We start from the raw sequence: 17,076 nt of genomic DNA on the forward strand, positions 1-17,076 counted from the left end.
AACACAAGCTCAGAAGTGACAGCTGGGGGGGAGGGGGTGTTAGAGACAACACGGGGTCACCATGCCATGCTGAGAGCGCCATGCCAACATATCCAGCAACCCCCCCACCCCACCTACCTGCCCACCGTCCCCCACCAATGGGCCGGCTCTGTCTACCTGTCTGTCTGGAAACCAACCAATCAGAGCACAGAATGAGGACACAGAGGTAGAGGGACAGACTGACAGCGATGGCGCTCCGTCTCTGGGACAGCTCCGACCTGCAGCGTTTAGGAGGCACAGCTCAGTCACTGAAGGACCGCAGTTCCCATGATGCACTGCAGTAAGCCAGAGAAGGCTGCAGGTTTTATTCAGTTTGAAGACAACAAAATAAAAGCTTTTCTGCCGCTTTATTTCCGCGCTGAATTCATGGAACATCAGGAGGAAGTTTGAGGTTCTGTAGGAATGGATGAAATAAAACATCAGCTGCTCCCTAAACATCCAAAATAATTCAGCTTCACCCTAAAACCTCATTTCTACTCCTGAAAACCGATCCGGACTGAGCTAGGATCAGTTAACGTTTACACGCCACCCTGGCACGGTTCCTCGCCTCCTAGTGGTGATCTACGGTACTACTGCTCTCTAGAGGGAAACAAGCGAACCAACATGGCGGCACCCGTAACATTTAGGAAGTATGAGGAGAGTCAGGCGAAGAAGGCAGAAGATCAGGGCTTCCAGACGCAGGAAACAACGACAGACGTTTAGCTTCATCACTCCACTAAAGAATCATCGTCACCATCCGATCAATCCTGGAGCACGACCCGTTCATACGCCATCAGCTCATTTGTGCTTCCAGATTTACATCCTCGATTTTATTTTGTTAAAATGATCTAAATGATGATTTTCCCTCCCCAAAATATTAAGCATACTAAAATATAATGTGTTAAAGGTTAATTATGCATTTCCTAAGAAAACAAATGCTTTAAAATCCTTTCTGTTTATCTCTGGTCTCTGGTTGATCTGCACAGGAAATGGGATGCTACGCTACTTCCAGGAGCTAACTTTTCAGTTTTGATTTAAAGTCGTAGCGAAGTCAGATTTAAATGTCAAATCATTCTGGCTTAAACAGGTATATAAATGTTCTCTTTATCAGACCATATTGTCCCAAAATGTAGACATTTTTTACAAAAAAAACAAATCCTGTCTTAAAATCTGTGTTTTTTTCCGTTATCTCCTGCAGGCCAGTTAGTTCTACGTCAGCCTGAACACCTAAATTCATCCAATCATATATCAACGGTCATCTGTCAATCAAATGTTTTCGGCCATAGCATCTTGATTCATGTGTCGCAGCTAATATACGCAACGGTTGAAACCAGAATCCTTTCCTTTCCCATTGAGTTGCGTCCCAGTGTTCACGGGGATGGACGTCTGTGTCTTCGGCAGGCGTAGAGCTAACAGAACTGGCAGCGTTGCGAGGCAAGGGCTCAAACATGTACGGCTGGGAACCTGCTAGCACTAAGTTGCTAACTGGATAGCAAGATGCTTCCGACAAACCGGCCACATTGACTGATAATCGACCAATCACATTCACTTTATTCACTCGTGTAAAGTCGGGCACCAATCAGGAGAATTCGGAATCATAACGTTTGGAATTTCTGCTTCCTTACGATTTTAATCATTAATCTAGTCTTTTTTTAGTTTTGTGTTTTCCTTTAATGTTAACATTATGATATATAGTGCTTAATCTAAAGAAATAAACAAATAAAATGCAGATAAACATGGTTTAATCAGATTTACTGCTCTGATCGTGTCCCATGATGATGTCAAAGAAGCTGTTTAATTGATGGACACCCAGACGTATATCTGTTGGCGCAGGGCGGATCGTGCTTTCGGGACGGATCAGGTTGTGAGAATCATCACTGGAAATCGTGCGTTCCTGATTACGGAGGCTGACTGAGGAGATGAGGCGGTCAGCGGTCTGCTAATGCGCTCTTTGTTATCTGAGAACTGAGCCAGAACTGAACGCCGCCAAACCCTGCTGATGAACTAGTACCATGTTAGCGCGGTCCGGTTGTGTCCGGCACGGTCCGGTTCGGTTGTGCGTACCATTTACACTTAACAGTTGTCTTGGTTACCGTGATCGGACCGATCTCAGCAGGAAATAGGGCTTAAGATAAAAAAACTGGCCTGGTTCCAGAAAACCTGAAGGAATCAGAAAATTCCCGTCTGAATGGATGAACCATCAGAACCAAACCGAACTGAAGGGGTGGATCAAACACCTGCAGCAGGAGGTCAACGCCATGACGGCTGAGTGTGCACGTGAGCGTGCGCATGAGTGTGCACGTTTACCTGCAGACAGCTGTGACTGGGACCTCCTGCGGGAGCCACTGGGAGTTCTGGAGGCCGAGGAGAGTGTTGAGCCAGCGCTGCTGGCCCGGGAGATGGGGAGGGGGACGGGCGTCACGGGGGGAGAGTCCAGCTGTGGAAGAAGTCACAACAGTTTCTTCTTCTACGCTTTTTATTTCATGGTTATTCTAGATTAGACCAGCGGGTTCTGGTTGGTTCTGGCCCAGATCGGGCTGCTGGCCGGGGATCACTGTACCTCCACGCTGTCGTGCGTTGGCGAGGACGAGGTGGACGAGTTCTCGTGCCTCTTGGACGAAGACGAGCTGAGCTCCACGCTGCGAACGCGCTGAGCAAACTTCAACGAGCAGACTGACTCGCTCATGTTTCCTGGCAACGGAGACACCTGCAGGGACATGGAAGTGTGAGAAAGGCACCGGCACCAAGAAGACCCGGCCCTGGACTCCAGCCGGACTTACCTGGACCATCATCAGGGTCTTGCTGTCTCCGCTCAGCGAGTCCTGCAGCAGGTAGGTGAGCCGCGAGTTCCTGAAGGGGACGTGGGCGTGTCTGCTGCGCAGCGCGCTGATCACGTCGCCCAGCGCCGACAGCGACTTGTTGATGCACTGGGCCTCTCTGAGCCGACTGCCCTCGGCTCCGGACTTCCCGATCCGCTCCGATCCCGCCAGGTCCACCAGGTTCAGCTTCCCTAAAGCCGAACAGAGAAAAGCGCCGACTGAGAAAACGAGTCCAACCATCAGAACCAGAGAGTCCAATCTCCAGGCCCTCTGCGGCCTGAAAACGCCACATCCGAACCGCCGGCAGTCAGAAACATCCTGTGGTCCACACCTTGTGTCCTGGTTCCAGTCGTACTGTTTAATCCAGACACTGTGATGATGAGCAGGGCGTGGGAGCGCGAGCTGTGCTCGTTCAGGTTGGTGCACGCCGTCGCTCTGTTCAGGTGACCCAGCTCAAACACCTGAGGACGGGTGAGACGCTCATCAGAACCGAACGCTGAAGTTTGTTCTGATTTCATCGACAGGTTCTTTCCAGAGCGTTTTACTCTGAAAGGACAAACAGGAAGCTCCTACCTTGTTGATGTCCTCGGGGCTCTGAACTGTGATCTCGGTGAGTCCGGGGACGTAAAGCTGTCCGCTGCCGTCAGGATTCAACTTGATGTCCAGTTTGTCCGTAGGATTGTCCCTGAGCAGATCTCTGCAGGAAAACAGATTTTCAGAATCCACCCGGGGGCAGAGGCACCCACCCGAGGGCAGAGGCACCCACCCGGGGGCAGAGACACCCACCAGGGGGCAGAGACACCCACCAGGGGGCAGAGGCACCCACCCGGGGGCAGAGACACCCAGCCGGGGGTAGAGGCACCCACCCGAGGGCAGAGGCACCCACCCGGGGGCAGAGGCACCCACCAGGGGGCAGAGGCACCCAGCCGGGGGCAGAGGCACCCACCCGGGGGCAGAGGCACCCACCCGAGGGCAGAGGCACCCACCCGAGGGCAGAGGCACCCACCCGGGAACAGAGGGACCCACCCTGGGACAGAGGGACCCACCCGGGGGAAGAGGCTACCACCAGGGGGAAGAGGCTACCACCAGGGGGCAGAGGCACCCACCCGGGGGCAGAGGCACCCACCCGGGGGCAGAGGCACCCACCCGGGGGCAGAGGCACCCACCCGAGGGCAGAGGCACCCAGCAGGGGGCAGAGGCACCCATCTGAGGGCAGAGGCACCCACCCGAGGGCAGAGGCACCCACCCGAGGGCAGAGGCACCCACCCGAGGGCAGAGGCACCCACTCGAGGGCAGAGGCACCCACCCGAGGGCAGAGGCACCTAGCAGGGGGCAGAGGCACCTAGCAGGGGGCAGAGGCACCCACTCGAGGGCAGAGGCACCCACCCGAGGGCAGAGGCACCTAGCAGGGGGCAGAGGCACCTAGCAGGGGGCAGAGGCACCCACTCGAGGGCAGAGGCACCCACCCGAGGGCAGAGGCACCTAGCAGGGGGCAGAGGCACCCATCCGAGGGCAGAGGCACCCACTCGAGGGCAGAGGCACCCACCCGAGGGCAGAGGCACCTAGCAGGGGGCAGAGGCACCCACCCGAGGGCAGAGGCACCCACCAGGGGGCAGAGACACCCACCAGGGGGCAGAGGCACCACCCGGGGGCAGAGGCACCCACCCGAGGGCAGAGGCACCCACCAGGGGGCAGAGGCACCCACCCGAGGGCAGAGGCACCCACCCGAGGGCAGAGGCACCTAGCAGGGGGCAGAGGCACCCACCCGAGGGCAGAGGCACCCACCAGGGGGCAGAGACACCCACCAGGGGGCAGAGACACCCACCAGGGGGCAGAGGCACCCACCAGGGGGCAGAGACACCCACCAGGGGGCAGAGGCACCACCCGGGGGCAGAGGCACCCACCAGGGGGCAGAGGGACCTAGCAGGGGGCAGAGACACCCACCCGGGGGCAGAGACACCCACCCGACACTGAAAAATGATTTAGAAATAAGTACATTTTTTTAATTAAGTATATTTAACCTTGATTTCAGCAGCTAAATGAGTTAGTTGCCGCTGGAATGAGTAATTTTACTCTTAAAATAAGCTAATTAGATATTATGCTTGAAATAAGACAATGCTATTCTGTTTTCTTATTTTAAATGTATATTGTCTTGTTCCATTGGAATAACGTCTCTTATCTCCATTTTAGTAGTTCCCATTGATTTAGCTTGGAAAGCGGGGAGAATGGCGCTAGGCTTACCGCACCGTGACGTCACTGCTGGAAGATGGCAGGAGGGAGGGGCTACAGGATTTGGGCAAAGATGGCCGCTCCCAGACTCAGTGATCGCAATGGAAATTATAATTTTTTGTTTTTTTACTGATTAACACAACATTCATTAAATGAATGTATTAGTTTTAAGTATAAATAATGATCCATTGGTGATTCCTGGCTGAGCGAACTTTTCCTTTTCTACCAGGAGCCTGAATATCGACCTGAAAATGAAAATCTGTTATTTGAATCAAAGCTTCGGTCAGAAGTTTTGCCTCGTTGCTTCAGATGAACCCAGATGATTCTCACTGCAGGGCTTCCATCGGTACTTTGGTTCCGTTTTTTCGTCTGGTCTTTTGAACAATGCAACACTGACACAGCATTGAAGACACATTTGCTCCAGACCTTCTGGTCCTGATCCAGTCTGGATCCAGAACCAGGTTCCTCACCGTAGCGTCTCGTTGTAGATCTCCACCATGCTGACGATGATCCTGTAGTCCCAGTCCGGAGCTTTCTCCGTCACCTCCGAGAACAGCAGGTGGAGCGCGCGCTGATTGATGCCTGGATTATCAGCCACACCCTGAGAACACAGGGGGCGGGTTTACAGGTATGACATCATACAGGACTCCTCCTATCAGAGCTTAGTTTCTAGCTGGATAACTAAAGGTTCTGATCCGCCTCATACCTCCATGGTGTAGGTTTTCCCTGAGCCCGTCTGTCCGTAGGCGAAGATGCAGACGTTGAAGCCGTCGATGCAGGAAGTGACCAGAGCCTGGACCTCCTGGAACACCTGATGGACCAATCAGATAGCAGGCAGACAGGTGAGACGGATTCAGGTAAATCTAAGAGGGAGAGGATGGTTTCCAGGACTAACCTCCTCCTGTGAGGCCTGCGGCGGGAAGACTTTGTCCAGCTCAAACGTCATGATCTTCCCCTTGCTGGACAGATAGAGGATGGCGTCATCGTCCGAGTCAAAGCTCAGCATGGTTCTGTTATCTGCAGAGTCCTGCTCCTCCTGACTGACGGGTCGGACCCGGCAGAAGACCCGGATGTTACCTGGAGCACACAGAGGATGGGTCAGTTTGGTAGAGCCGGTACTGCAGAGGATCAGTCAGGTTCACTGAGTTAAAACCAGACCTAGGTTCTGGTTTAGACACGCCTTTAATCTAGGTTTGCTTTTCCTTTCTAAACTGACACCAAGGTTTTGTCGAACCTTTTAATCGGACCAGCTCGTTGTGACACTTCTTCCTCAGGTTCATCTCTCGCTTGTACTTCCGCAGCAGCTCCTGGTTGGTGCTGCTCACATCACTGATCACCTGGCAGATCTGGAAACAGGTGGAGCAGAAACGCCATCAGAACCCGCCCACTGGTGCTCCTCTTCCTCGCTTCTCGCCGCCAGGAGGCGATTCTGTGATGCGTCTGCGCCCCTCACCTCCTGCTTGGCCTCAGAGATGGCTTTATCCAGCATGGAGGGGAAGTCCTGAACCTGCTTCTTCAGACAGTTATAGTCCGACGTCAAAGTCCTGAGAGCCGGCTGCAGGCTGAGCAGGTTCATCCTCACACCTGCACACATCATCATCATCATCATCATCCTGTCAGCAAGCACAGACTCCACAACAGCAACATCAAGTGAGCAGATGGAGCCGACCTGCAAGGTTCTCATGAACGGCTTTCATCTCGCTCTCAGCTCTGATGAAGGCCTCCTCGATCACACGGTTCTTCTCCTCCTCCAGGTTCTGCATCTCCGCCTCCAGCTGACCCTGAGCTCGCTGCATCTCGCCTTCGTAAACATGGATCTGAACGACATGTTTCAGCCACAGCTTAGTCTCTCATTAGCCGATGTTATTTAGAGCATCCAGAGGACATTAACATAAAGAACCACTGATGTTCGGTTCCCTTTCTCTGCATGAGCAGCACCATCTCTCTGCAGGCTCCAACATCAGCTTCTCTGATTGGTTGATTTGGTGAGTCAAGCAGCTAAAGTTCATCTTTTCCAGTATCTGCTGCTTGTAAAGCGCGTCACGCGCCTCAGACCCTAATGAGGCGCTGCTGCTTCAAGCTGCGCCTTGATGCGCGTCAACCAGAGACTTTGCACATCACTGGCTGCTTCTGCTGCTGAAGCTGCGCGCGGTTTGAACGTAGCTGCTGAAGTGACGCTCGTCGAACGTAGCTGCTGAAGCTGCGCGCGGTTTGAACGTAGCTGCTGAAGTGACGCTCGTCGAACGTAGCTGCTGAAGTGACGCGCGTCGAACGTAGCTGCTGAAGTGACGCGCGTCGAACGTAGCTGCTGAAGTGACGCGCGTCGAACGTAGCTGCTGAAGTGACGCGCGGTCCGAACGTAGCCGCTGCTGACGCGCGGTCCGAACGTAGCCGCTGCTGACGCGCGGTCCGAACGTAGCCGCTGCTGACGCGCGGTCCGAACGTAGCCGCTGCTGACGCGCGGTCCGAACGTAGCTGCTGACGCGCGGTTCGAACGTAGCTGCTGACGCGTATTTAAAATCTCCATCCGTTGTGTTTAACTCCAGCAGCAGTTCATGTCTACAGAACTGATTGATACACATAAAAAACAAACGGATGGCTGAATATGATTATAGAATTTAAAAAATTCATGTTAGAACTATAAATATACAGTCATGAGTTTACATTACTATTTTTTATGTCTTTATTACTGTTTAAGGCTGAACTTTAAACAATGAAATTTTTAAACGAAGTTTTAAATTAAATTTCCTTTTTTAATACCCTAACCCCTTTCCTGTTAACATTATGGTATATACAGTAGTGCGTAGAGAAAGAAAATGCAGATAAAGATGGTTTATGCTCGGAGCGTGCGCCATGATGACATCAGAGAAGCCGTTGAACGTAAAAAGCATCAAAATTGTCTCATAAAACATTTTTTAAAGATGTTAATTAGCATTCTCCAGTGAGTTAAAGATATACACCCGGGTCTCCATAAAAAATGTAATTATGGTACTAAAAGCACTTATTTCTATTACTGATCGTGCTACGGATCGGGTAGCGGCACGTCCGCTATTAGCCATTAGGCTACACTAAGCTAACGTTTATGTTAGTGGAAGTCAAGCTAAGCTAAGCTAACATTTCCCTCTGGTTAAAGTCATTAAGCCAAACTTTGCAGGTTAGTTTTACTAAACTTGGAAAACTTCTGTTTTTTTCTTTGGTTCCAGTAACTAATGCAAAGTTTCTATGCTAACATGAAGAAGACGTAAAAACACAGAAACAGGTTTTCTAAACAGCTGAATCTAACAAACGTCGACACTAAACACTGGTTTATCTACTGTAATGGTTTCCTGACTGACTGGTCAGAGTCCAGAGCTTCCCCAAAGGAAAAAAAATCAAAAACACTTTTAATGAACCGATATTGATCCAATTAAAGACACATTTTAAGATGTCATTTATTTTTTGGAGAATATGAAGAAGTATAATCTTTATTTAATACTGAATAGATCATTTAGAAAAGTATTTTTTTCTTTTGTATATTAATGTTTGAAAGAACTAAATAAAAACACTGGAGTAATCTAACACAGATTGAAAGGCGTGTCGGTAAAACCCGAAATGCACTCAAGGTTATTTAGATGATCCATATTTCTGGTTGTAGATAATAACTGATTAGAATGACAGAGTCATAGCTTTAGGTTTATCAGGGAGCTTTGGAGCCTGACCCAAAGGGGGGGGGGGGGTCCAACCTTGGACAACCTGGGATCCAAGCGGCTCTTTCCATTGTTGACAGTCTGGGATAAAAGGTCACAGAGACGGAGCTGCAGCCGAACCAGTGTAGAAAAATAAAACAAGATCAGATCACCTGAACCTGGTCGGATTCTTCATATCAACCTAAAGGTGAAGTCACACCTGCAGCCTTCCTGTTTATCCCTCACCAACCCACCCCAGGAAGGCTGCATGTTTCTGACGGAGGTAGAGCTGCAGGTGCGTCCCTGAACTCACCTGAGTCCGCAGCTGAGTGCAGGTCCGCTGGGACTCGTGCAGCTGCGTCTCCAGCTCCCGCAGCAGCTGCTTCTGCGCAGACAGCTGCTCCTGCAGGGCGCCGTTCTTCAACTGCATCTCGACCACAGCTTTCTGAGAGTCTGCCGACTCCACCTCCACCGTCTGGGTCACAAACTGAGGGAGAACAGAAGCGGCTTCATCAGTTGCTGGATTCTAACAGTTTCATCCCCGTTTCCCTGACCTGCTTTTCCTCACCTTGACTCTAGAGGGCGCCGCTGCACGTCTGACCAGCTCATCCTCACATTCCTGCAGACGGAGATGGAGCTGGCGCTCGCTGTCGGTCCGTCTTCTCCTGGACTCGTCCAGCTGTTGCTGCAGAGCCTCCAGCCTGCAGCTCTTCTCCTTCAGCTCCTCCTCTACCTCCGCCAGCCGCTGCTCCCTCTGCTGGGCCCGGCTCTCCCAGCGCGACACCTCCTTGCGCAGGGCCTCCACCTCCTGCAGCACAGACACATGGGTAGGGGGCTCAGACTCTCCTGGAGCTGCTAACTCAAAGCGACTAAATGTGAAAGGCAGAAGGCGAGGCGCTGTCCATCAGAACCACGCCCACCTGGAAGCTCACCTGAGCGTGGGGGCAGCGGCTGCAGCTGTCGGCCGCGGCGTCGAGCTTCTGACCCTCGGAACCCCTGCATGACTTCAGCTCCTGCTTCAGACGCTCGTTCTCCACCAGCAGCCGCTCCAGCTGCTTCTCCAGGTCCGTCGCCCCCTGCAGGACAGGTGGGCGCCGTGGTTTTAAACTAACAGAATTAAGATGAAGTGAAACCAGAACCAAACGTTTACATCAGACATTTCTGCTAAAACACACTTTCTAACACTGGAACAGCCGCCATTTTGACGGTTCTGAGATTTTAAAGGGAAAGAAATATATTTAAAACTTATGTTGCTCATGTTAACTGACTTTTCCTGTTTCTATATTTCCTTCACTTTATATATTTTTAATAAAATTAAAATGTAAAAAATAAATATGGTTAATTCTACCTCGATCCTCCACAGTCGTCATTTTTATGGCTCTATTAGCTGCATTGTAAATTCTTCCCGCGGTTGATTGACGTTCGGTACCGTTGCCTAGCAACCAACAGTCAACCTAGAACTCTTTAGCTAATATAGAAAAATGGCTTTTAGAGGAAATCTAACAGCGAAACAGGTTTTAAAAATGCTTCAAAATATTGATGATAGCGATTCGGGCGGAGAGGGAGGGAACGATGAGGAGGAAGAGGCTCCGATTCTGACAGCGGCTCCGAGGATGATCAACCAACGCAGACGTAGCAGACAATAGCGAAACTTTTGTTCAAGCACCGCCCACACCTCAGCCGGTCCACATCCACCTGAAGCCAAACCAGAGTCCGTGCTCCAGTCTAACCACACAGGTAGGCTGGAGGTTTTTGATCAGATGGTCAGAAAGGATTCTGTTAAAGTTCCGACATGAAGGAGGCTGATATTTATGATCTACTGGAAATATCAGCTATAAACCAGTTGGTTTGGTTCAGGAGCTTGAAGGGATTTTATCCTTGAACTGGTAAAAAGTTGTGAAAATGTGAAAAAGTGATCTGCTTTGTTTGGGCGGAATCAATCGATTTATGTTAATAAAATTCTAATTTCAAACTTAATTTATTTTAATACAAATTTAGAACACAAATTAAAATAGCTTACAATTAAGCCTTTGAAAATTATATCTTAGATTATTTTCTAAGGTTTAAATTTCCATAATGGGTTTATATCGCACACTAGGACCATCTCAGGTGATGACATCATCATGGGAAAATGACGGCCAGTGGGAGCTCTAGCGTTAAAAGTAAAACCCAGCTGGGTCAGAACTTTGAGGTTCTGGTTTAGGTCCAGTAGCTGTGGGACTCTAAGGACGGCCTCCCAGTCTCCCAGTCGGTCCAACGGGCCCGTACCAGTTCAGAGCGAAGTCTCTCCACCTCCTGGGTCTGATCCAACAGCTTCTCCTCCAGCTCCTCCACCTGCAAAAGGCAGCGACACGCTTACTACCCAGGATGGTTCCAGGAACAGTCGGCGCGTTCGGACCGGGTCCAGTCATCGCATTCTAAGGTCAGAGCCGAGTCAGAACTCGACATGGGGAACTGTTCCTCGGGTCGCAGACGTACCTGTGAACGCAGCCGAAACACCAGCTGCTCCTCTTCTGCACGGCTGAAAGAACCTGAAGCTGCAGAGGCCTGCAGCTGCTTCACACCTGAAAGAAAATGATCGATAATAAAATGACTGAAAACTTTAATGATGTTTAGAAAGCTCCAGCAAAGACCACTCTAAGAAAGAAAATCTATAGACCTTTAATCTAGATTTAAAACACCTCTCAGTGCTTTTGCAGTTTTCTGCATTTTCCCAGATACAGCAGCAGCCGTTAAACATGGCCGCTCCCAATCAACCGCCAGCTAAATGGCCGCCATCTTCCCTGCAACTTCCAGGGAAATTCCCTCTAAATTCCAGCCACTGCAGCGACCCCCCCTCTGGCATCTGACTCCACCTTTCACTGCATTACAGGGTCTGACCAGCAGATGGCGCTCCTCTTTAGATCTCAATGTCCACAAATCACGACAGAAAGAATGTTTTAGAACAAAGATTGATGTTTAAAAAGGTATTGTAGGGGACCAGCCAAGGACCATCCAAGGACCAGCCAAGGACCAGCCAAGGACTGGCCAAGGACCATTCAAGAACCATCCAAGGACCAGCCAAGGACCAGCCAAGGACCATCCAAGGACCAGCCAAGGACCAGCCAAGGACTGGCCAAGGACCATTCAAGAACCATCCAAGGACCAGCCAAGGACCAGCCAAGGACCATCCAAGGACCAGCCAAGGACCAGTCAAGGACCAGCCAAGGACCATCCAAGGACCAGCCAAGGACCAGCCAAGGACTGGCCAAGGACCAGTCAAGGACCATTCAAGAACCATCCAAGGACCAGCCAAGGACCATCCAAGGACCAGCCAAGGACCAGCCAAGGACCATCCAAGGACCAGCCAAGGACCAGTCAAGGACCAGCCAAAAACCATCCAAGGACCAGCCAAGGACCAGCCAAGGACCAGTCAAGGACCAGCCAAGGACCATCCAAGGACCATCCAAGGACCAGCCAAGGACCAGTCAAGGACCAGCCAAGGACCATCCAAGGACCATCCAAGGACCAGCCAAGGACCAGTCAAGGACCAGTCAAGGACCAGCCAAGGACCAGCCAAGGACCAGCCAAGGACCATCCAAGGACCAGTCAAGGACCAGTCAAGGACCATTCAAGAACCATCCAAGGACCAGTCAAGGACCAGCCAAGGACCAGTCAAGGACCATCCAAGGACCAGTCAAGGACCAGTCAAGGACCATTCAAGAACCATCCAAGGACCAGTCAAGGACCATTCAAGAACCATCCAAGGACCAGCCAAGGACCAGCCAAGGACCATTCAAGAACCATCCAAGGACCAGCCAAGGACCAGCCAAGGACCAGCCAAGAACCAGCCAAGGACCAGCCAAGGACCATCCAAGGACCAGCCAAGGACCATCCAGGGATAATAAAAAAATAATAAAAAAGGGACCCTAATGCTACGTTCACACCTCCTGTGATTGAAGCAGCAGATCAGGTGCTTTACCCAGATAATTTAGCTAATTTAGGGGTTAATAAACTAACATCTTCTTCCAGCCGCCACCAACAGAAGGGGGAAACCCCCAGGAGGCGACTGGGCCTGCAGCAGCTGCTGCTGGGCATTCCCAGTGACAGCGCACTGGGAAACTGCTCGGGTCCGGCTTCCTGCCAGTTACAGGATTGGATGAACGTTGACAAATGATGTAAACATTGTGGTTGCCTAGACAACGATAATAACATCACACAGCATCAAGTTTGCCGAGTCGGCATCTGTAGCGTTAGCGTGTCTACTGACCGATGAAGTTTTACCTGATCGATAACAAAAAGTTTATAGTTAGAAACTGTTCGACCATGATATAAAGCAGGAGAGCTAGTAGCGCTGTGGCTAGCTGTGCTCAGCAGCTAACAGATTAGCCTGTTTTAGCTCACTCAGTTAGCCATGTTACGCTACACTAACTTTAAATTTGTGTCAAAAACAACTGTTCTTTTTCTACAAGTAGAATAACCGTTTAAATAAAAGAATAAAATCAGCGGAGGCTTTTTGTGTCCCCTTGTTAAATAGCAGACTGATGATTGTTTTCTACTTTCAGCTACTTTAGATCACAGATGAAATGTAAAATAATAGAAAATAAAGGTAATAATATGTTGAGACTCCAAAAGAGATTTGATCCTTTAGAAACGGATGCGATACAGTTTGTCCGAGTGGAGTTGCCATATGGTGACGTCATAAGAAGGGGCGGGGCCCCGAGCAGATCTGGTACTAGAGCCCTGCTCTCCAGAGGGACCCAATGCAAAGCAGTGCGGCGCGGCGCGGCGCGGGACACATATTGAAAGCTCAGTGCGGGTGGGAGCGGTGATAAGCAGCAGTCCCACGAACTAAAAACGGGTTTTAAAATGTAAAATAAAATCATAAATTATCAGTCTATCATATATATACACATCACATTTTGACATATGAAGTGGGGCCGCACGCCGCTGAACGAGCCACAGGTGTGAACCACGCCCACCTGTCCGCTGCAGCTGCTGACAGCACTGTCCTGACAGCAATGTCCTGACAGCAATGTCCTATTGTTATTATTATAGAAACTGGAAAAGACATCAAACACTTTCTGCTAAAAACCACGGAGAAGGTTCCATAGCGCGATCCATCTCTCCTTTTATTCAGGAGATGCACCACGGGGGGGGGCAGGCCACGGCTAGCCCGCTTAAATAATAATTATTATTAGGATAACATTTTATATTTTCAATATTCTGGATTCAGAAACGGTAGGCTAATATTTTTTCCAGTTTTACTTGCATTTAAATCAATTGTAAGCTGAGCTGTAGACGGCTATTATGCTCAAATGCACCCGGGAGGGGGGCATCATATGGTGTTTAAAATGATTGATTATAACTTATTATATTTCTATTTCATACGTGAACGTGACGATGAGCGGCATATGGTGAAGGATCGGCCAGTTATGAGCTCAGCTAAGCTCAGTGTGTTTAATTCCTCAAACTAGTGACAGGAAATGCCCTGAGCAGTAGGCGAACGTCGGAATCATGCGGGAATTGCGGGCGGGAGCGAACAAACTGTTACAGGTGCGGGACTGAAAATGTGTCAGCGCAGACCTCTATCCGGTTCTGGTATGTGGGGGTCTGAGCGATTCGACTGTGAAATAATATTTTAAGGCAGGATCATAATCTGGATGAACTGAATAAACAGATGATGCTTTCAGGAGGAATTTCTCCCTTAAAAACAGATTCAAACCATTTTTTAGCCGCTGATCGCAGCAGATTCAGCAGAGCTGCTCTTTGCCACTGAACACCGGAGCAGAAGCGTCTCTGCAGACTTTCCTGGCTGCGCTTCAGGAGCGACGGACCTTAATGTGGAAAAGCATCAGAAATGAAGCAGCAGACGGCGTTTTGCTGCTCATGCTGTGAGCGTAGCGTACGATGGACCCTTCATGTGATTCCAGGTCTCTGACCTAAAGTTACCAACCGACAGAGAAAAGTTCCTATAAGTAGGATTTCTGTTCCTGGGTCGGAGGTTATGTTTGGTTTGAACTGGTCCTGGTTTTGTTTAGGGGTCAGGTCAGGTCATAGCAAGGTCCTCATAAGTTATAAAAGATAAGAGTGGAAGATGGTCTCACCTTTGGGCGTGGCCAAGAACTGCTCCTCCTGCAGCGTCCGAGCTCCTCCCACCTTCTGCTGCTGCAACCGCTGCTGACGGGAAACCTCCTCCGAACAGAACCGAGCCTGAAACTCGCACACCTTGTCCTGCAGAGTCTGCAAAAAGACACACCGTCCTCATGAAACCACGGCAACAGGAAGCGCTGTGAAGGGACTGAGCTCTAGAAATGGTCTCAACCACGTCTACGCAGGACTAGGAGCTGGAGCAGAACCACGTCTACGCAGGACTAGGAGCTGGAGCAGAACCACGTCTACGCAGGACTAGGAGCTGGAGCAGAACCACGACTACGCAGGACTAGGAACTGGAGCAGAACCACGACTACGCAGGACTAGGAGCTGGAGCAGAACCACGTCTACGCAGGACTAGGAGCTGGAGCAGAACCACGACTACGCAGGACTAGGAGCTGGAGCAGAACCACGACTACGCAGGACTAGGAACTGGAGCAGAACCACGTCTACGCAGGACTAGGAACTGGAGCAGAACCACGTCTACGCAGGGACTAGGAGCTGGAGCAGAACCACGACTACGCAGGACTAGGAACTGGAGCAGAACCACGACTACGCAGGACTAGGAACTGGAGCAGAACCAGTGCTACGCAGGACTAGGAGCTGGAGCAGAACCAGTGCTACGCAGGACTAGGAGCTGGAGCAGAACCACGGCTACGCAGGACTAGGAGCTGGAGCAGAACCACGTCTACGCAGGACTAGGAGCTGGAGCAGAACCACGTCTACGCAGGACTAGGAGCTGGAGCAGAACCACGACTACGCAGGACTAGGAACTGGAGCAGAACCACGACTACGCAGGACTAGGAGCTGGAGCAGAACCACGACTACGCAGGACTAGGAACTGGAGCAGAACCACGTCTACGCAGGACTAGGAACTGGAGCAGAACCACGTCTACGCAGGGACTAGGAGCTGGAGCAGAACCACGACTACGCAGGACTAGGAACTGGAGCAGAACCACGACTACGCAGGACTAGGAACTGGAGCAGAACCAGTGCTACGCAGGACTAGGAGCTGGAGCAGAACCACGGCTACGCAGGACTAGGAGCTGGAGCAGAACCCCGTCTACGCAGGACTAGGAGCTGGAGCAGAACCCCGTCTACGCAGGACTAGGAGCTGGAGCAGAACCCCGTCCACGCAGGACTAGGAGCTGGAGCAGAACCCCGTCTACGCAGGACTAGGAGCTGGAGCAGAACCCCGTCTACGCAGGACTAGGAGCTGGAGCAGAACCAGTGCTACGCAGGACTAGGAGCTGGAGCAGAACCACGGCTACGCAGGACTAGGAGCTGGAGCAGAACCACGTCTACGCAGGACTAGGAGCTGGAGCAGAACCACGTCTACGCAGGACTAGGAGCTGGAGCAGAACCACGTCTACGCAGGACTAGGAGCTGGAGCAGAACCCCGTCTACGCAGGGACTAGGAGCTGGAGCAGAACCACGACTACGCAGGACTAGGAACTGGAGCAGAACCACGACTACGCAGGACTAGGAACTGGAGCAGAACCACGTCTACGCAGGACTAGGAGCTGGAGCAGAACCCCGTCCACGCAGGACTAGGAGCTGGAGCAGAACCCCGTCTACGCAGGACTAGGAGCTGGAGCAGAACCCCGTCTACGCAGGACTAGGAGCTGGAGCAGAACCCCGTCTACGCAGGACTAGGAGCTGGAGCAGAACCACGTCTACGCAGGACTAGGAGCTGGAGCAGAAAATGATGAAGGTTTTTACATTGACAGGTGTCCACCAGCAGGACCAGGTGACTCTCTGCAGGTGGAGACGGCATGAAAGGATGGAGACACCAGACAGTTAAGACCAGTGGAAGAATGAAACCTGAAACCGATTTCCTGCTGAAAGAATCAGAATTTTTTTTTTCTGTGGAAAGAAAGTTTCATAAAATTAAGTCTAAAAAGTTGAACTCAGAAATGCAGACGGATGTGGCTAACCTGGGTTACCATGGAAACAGGAAGATAAACGCTGTCTATCAGCACATGGTCAGTTTGCCTCTCATCATCTCATCCTTCATCTCCTACTGAAACAGAAAGTAGGCCTGGTTCAGGGCCCTGATTCTCCTTTTCTGCCTCTGCTCTGCCTTCTGGAATCCTCCATCAGCAGGAGGCCACAGAGGCTGGTTCTGGTTCTGGTTCTGGTTCTGCTGGACGTTTCTTTCTGATTTGCTCTACATGCCAGCCTGCTGCTAGGGGTTACTGCAAAGCTAAAAA

At 51.0% G+C, this 17,076-nt stretch overlaps 1 protein-coding gene across 8 annotated transcripts in view; it reads right to left on the minus strand.

Annotated features, from left to right (window-relative positions):
- The window catches only part of kifc3 (kinesin family member C3), a 51,744-nt gene that overhangs the window by 1,561 nt on the left and 33,107 nt on the right, over window positions 1–17,076 (minus strand). For 5 of the 8 annotated variants that reach the window (XM_038304485.1, XM_038304481.1, XM_038304487.1 and 2 more), the window contains 20 exons: window positions 16,586–16,621; window positions 14,818–14,953; window positions 11,210–11,295; window positions 11,000–11,065; window positions 9,664–9,807; window positions 9,300–9,539; window positions 9,045–9,218; window positions 8,789–8,860; window positions 6,736–6,883; window positions 6,520–6,650; window positions 6,301–6,412; window positions 5,962–6,143; window positions 5,773–5,877; window positions 5,537–5,667; window positions 3,411–3,534; window positions 3,169–3,298; window positions 2,799–3,028; window positions 2,579–2,725; window positions 2,326–2,455; window positions 118–257 (listed from right to left, as the gene is read on the minus strand). In XM_038304485.1, the coding sequence (XP_038160413.1) occupies window positions 118–257; window positions 2,326–2,455; window positions 2,579–2,725; window positions 2,799–3,028; window positions 3,169–3,298; window positions 3,411–3,534; window positions 5,537–5,667; window positions 5,773–5,877; window positions 5,962–6,143; window positions 6,301–6,412; window positions 6,520–6,650; window positions 6,736–6,883; window positions 8,789–8,860; window positions 9,045–9,218; window positions 9,300–9,539; window positions 9,664–9,807; window positions 11,000–11,065; window positions 11,210–11,295; window positions 14,818–14,953; window positions 16,586–16,621 (2,664 nt within the window). The remainder of the gene's footprint in view (window positions 1–117; window positions 258–2,325; window positions 2,456–2,578; window positions 2,726–2,798; window positions 3,029–3,168; window positions 3,299–3,410; window positions 3,535–5,536; window positions 5,668–5,772; window positions 5,878–5,961; window positions 6,144–6,300; window positions 6,413–6,519; window positions 6,651–6,735; window positions 6,884–8,788; window positions 8,861–9,044; window positions 9,219–9,299; window positions 9,540–9,663; window positions 9,808–10,999; window positions 11,066–11,209; window positions 11,296–14,817; window positions 14,954–16,585; window positions 16,622–17,076) is intronic. The other 3 variants (XM_038304486.1, XM_038304482.1, XM_038304484.1) reach the window with 3 other exon arrangements.

This window comes from Cyprinodon tularosa, unplaced genomic scaffold (assembly GCF_016077235.1).
Source record: "Cyprinodon tularosa strain WSP-4 unplaced genomic scaffold, ASM1607723v1 ctg534, whole genome shotgun sequence".
Taxonomy (NCBI): Eukaryota; Metazoa; Chordata; class Actinopteri; order Cyprinodontiformes; family Cyprinodontidae; genus Cyprinodon; species Cyprinodon tularosa.